The sequence below is a fragment of the Polistes canadensis genome, unplaced genomic scaffold (genome assembly GCF_001313835.1).
Source record: "Polistes canadensis isolate GaletaPanama2010 unplaced genomic scaffold, ASM131383v1 scaffold_171, whole genome shotgun sequence".
In the NCBI taxonomy this organism is placed as follows: domain Eukaryota; kingdom Metazoa; phylum Arthropoda; class Insecta; order Hymenoptera; family Vespidae; genus Polistes; species Polistes canadensis.
The window spans coordinates 140,984-142,350 of NW_014569718.1; the positions used below are offsets into that span (position 1 = coordinate 140,984).

Consider the following 1,367-nt stretch of genomic DNA (forward strand, 5'->3'; position numbering starts at 1 on the left):
GTGTATATAATATATCATTCTATTAAAAATTAATATAATAAAATAAATATTAATATTTTTTTCAATATTTTTCTACAGAATATTTATGTTCAATTTAGAATTCGGACAAATGGTGTATAGAATTATTTTTAAATTAAACTTACCCTATATTTCCCTTCGCCAACTTGGAAAACTCTGAACTTTTGTCGACAGGTACACAACATGACCAATCGTTTAACCTCGTCGTGTATTTTATCAGTGTCATTATAAGTACGACGTTCTTCCCAATCAGGTCTCAAAGCAGCTATGAATTCTTTCCAATCAATCAAACCTTCCCCATGACGATCGAACAAATCAGCGACTGCTCCCATCTCCAATCGGGATGTTTCAAATTCTATGGACAAAAATAAGAAAACAAATTAAAAATTAAACTCGTTAATTTTCAATATTAATACTCAAATATTAATAATGAACAAAATAATAATAATTATAAGTAATTAAAGTTAGAAAATATGAAGTAACGATTGAAGAAATAATTCAGTCAGTTTTTGGGTGCCTTAATATTTTTACCACGAGTCTCACCCGTTGTTACAAGACAAGGGAGGGGTAAAGGGGTTTTTTTTTTTAGAAGTAAATGGTATTATACTAACTGGTGTTCATTATTCCTTGAATGAAATCTTCACGTGGTATAAGACCGTCATTATTTTTATCCATTTTTCTGAACAGATCTGTCAGTCTTGATTTTTTATGATTCATAAACTTGAGGAACTGTAAAAAGTAATGGAATATTATTTAATATGTATATTATAGTATGACCTATATGAATTTTATTTTTATTTTTATTATTATAAAATAATAATTTGTTAATTACCCTCTTGCGCCAATCTTCCCAACTGAAATTAGCAACGCGATCTAATTCTTGAATGTAATTATATTTGTCTTGTAAACGACGTTGACGTTCCCACGCCAACATCCAAACGTGACGCCACCTGTCCCATAAAAGTTTCACCCTTGGACTACGGAACTCTGGTTCTGCCCCTTTGCTGCTTACGAGAATATAGAAGGGGGGGAAAAAAAAGGGAAGAAAAGAAAGACAAAATTAACAAAAATGTTTAACAACAAAATATTTAAATATATATATATATCATAAATAGTATCGTGATAAATTTTTTTCATTTGATTTCTATCGGATAATACTAATATCCATTTTTTTATTTTAAAACGGCACAATTAAACGGATACACCATCCCTGAGACGTAACGAATGAACATTGAAAATAAAACGTGTTCAAAAAACAAAAAACAATTAAAGGGGGGAAAAGATTAATATTATAAAAAAAAAAATAGAACAAATTAAGAACAGGGTAAACATGTTAAATCAAATATAGT

General features: G+C 29.0%; 1 protein-coding gene across 25 annotated transcripts in view; it reads right to left on the reverse strand.

Moving 5' to 3' along the window:
- Positions 1-1,367, reverse strand: part of LOC106789214 (microtubule-actin cross-linking factor 1) — a gene marked incomplete in the record, with an annotated part of 154,157 nt that overhangs the window by 14,638 nt on the left and 138,152 nt on the right. For all 25 annotated transcript variants that reach the window (XM_014753268.1, XM_014753259.1, XM_014753256.1 and 22 more), the window contains 3 exon segments: positions 144-373; positions 630-747; positions 851-1,022. In XM_014753268.1, the coding sequence (XP_014608754.1) occupies positions 144-373; positions 630-747; positions 851-1,022 (520 nt within the window).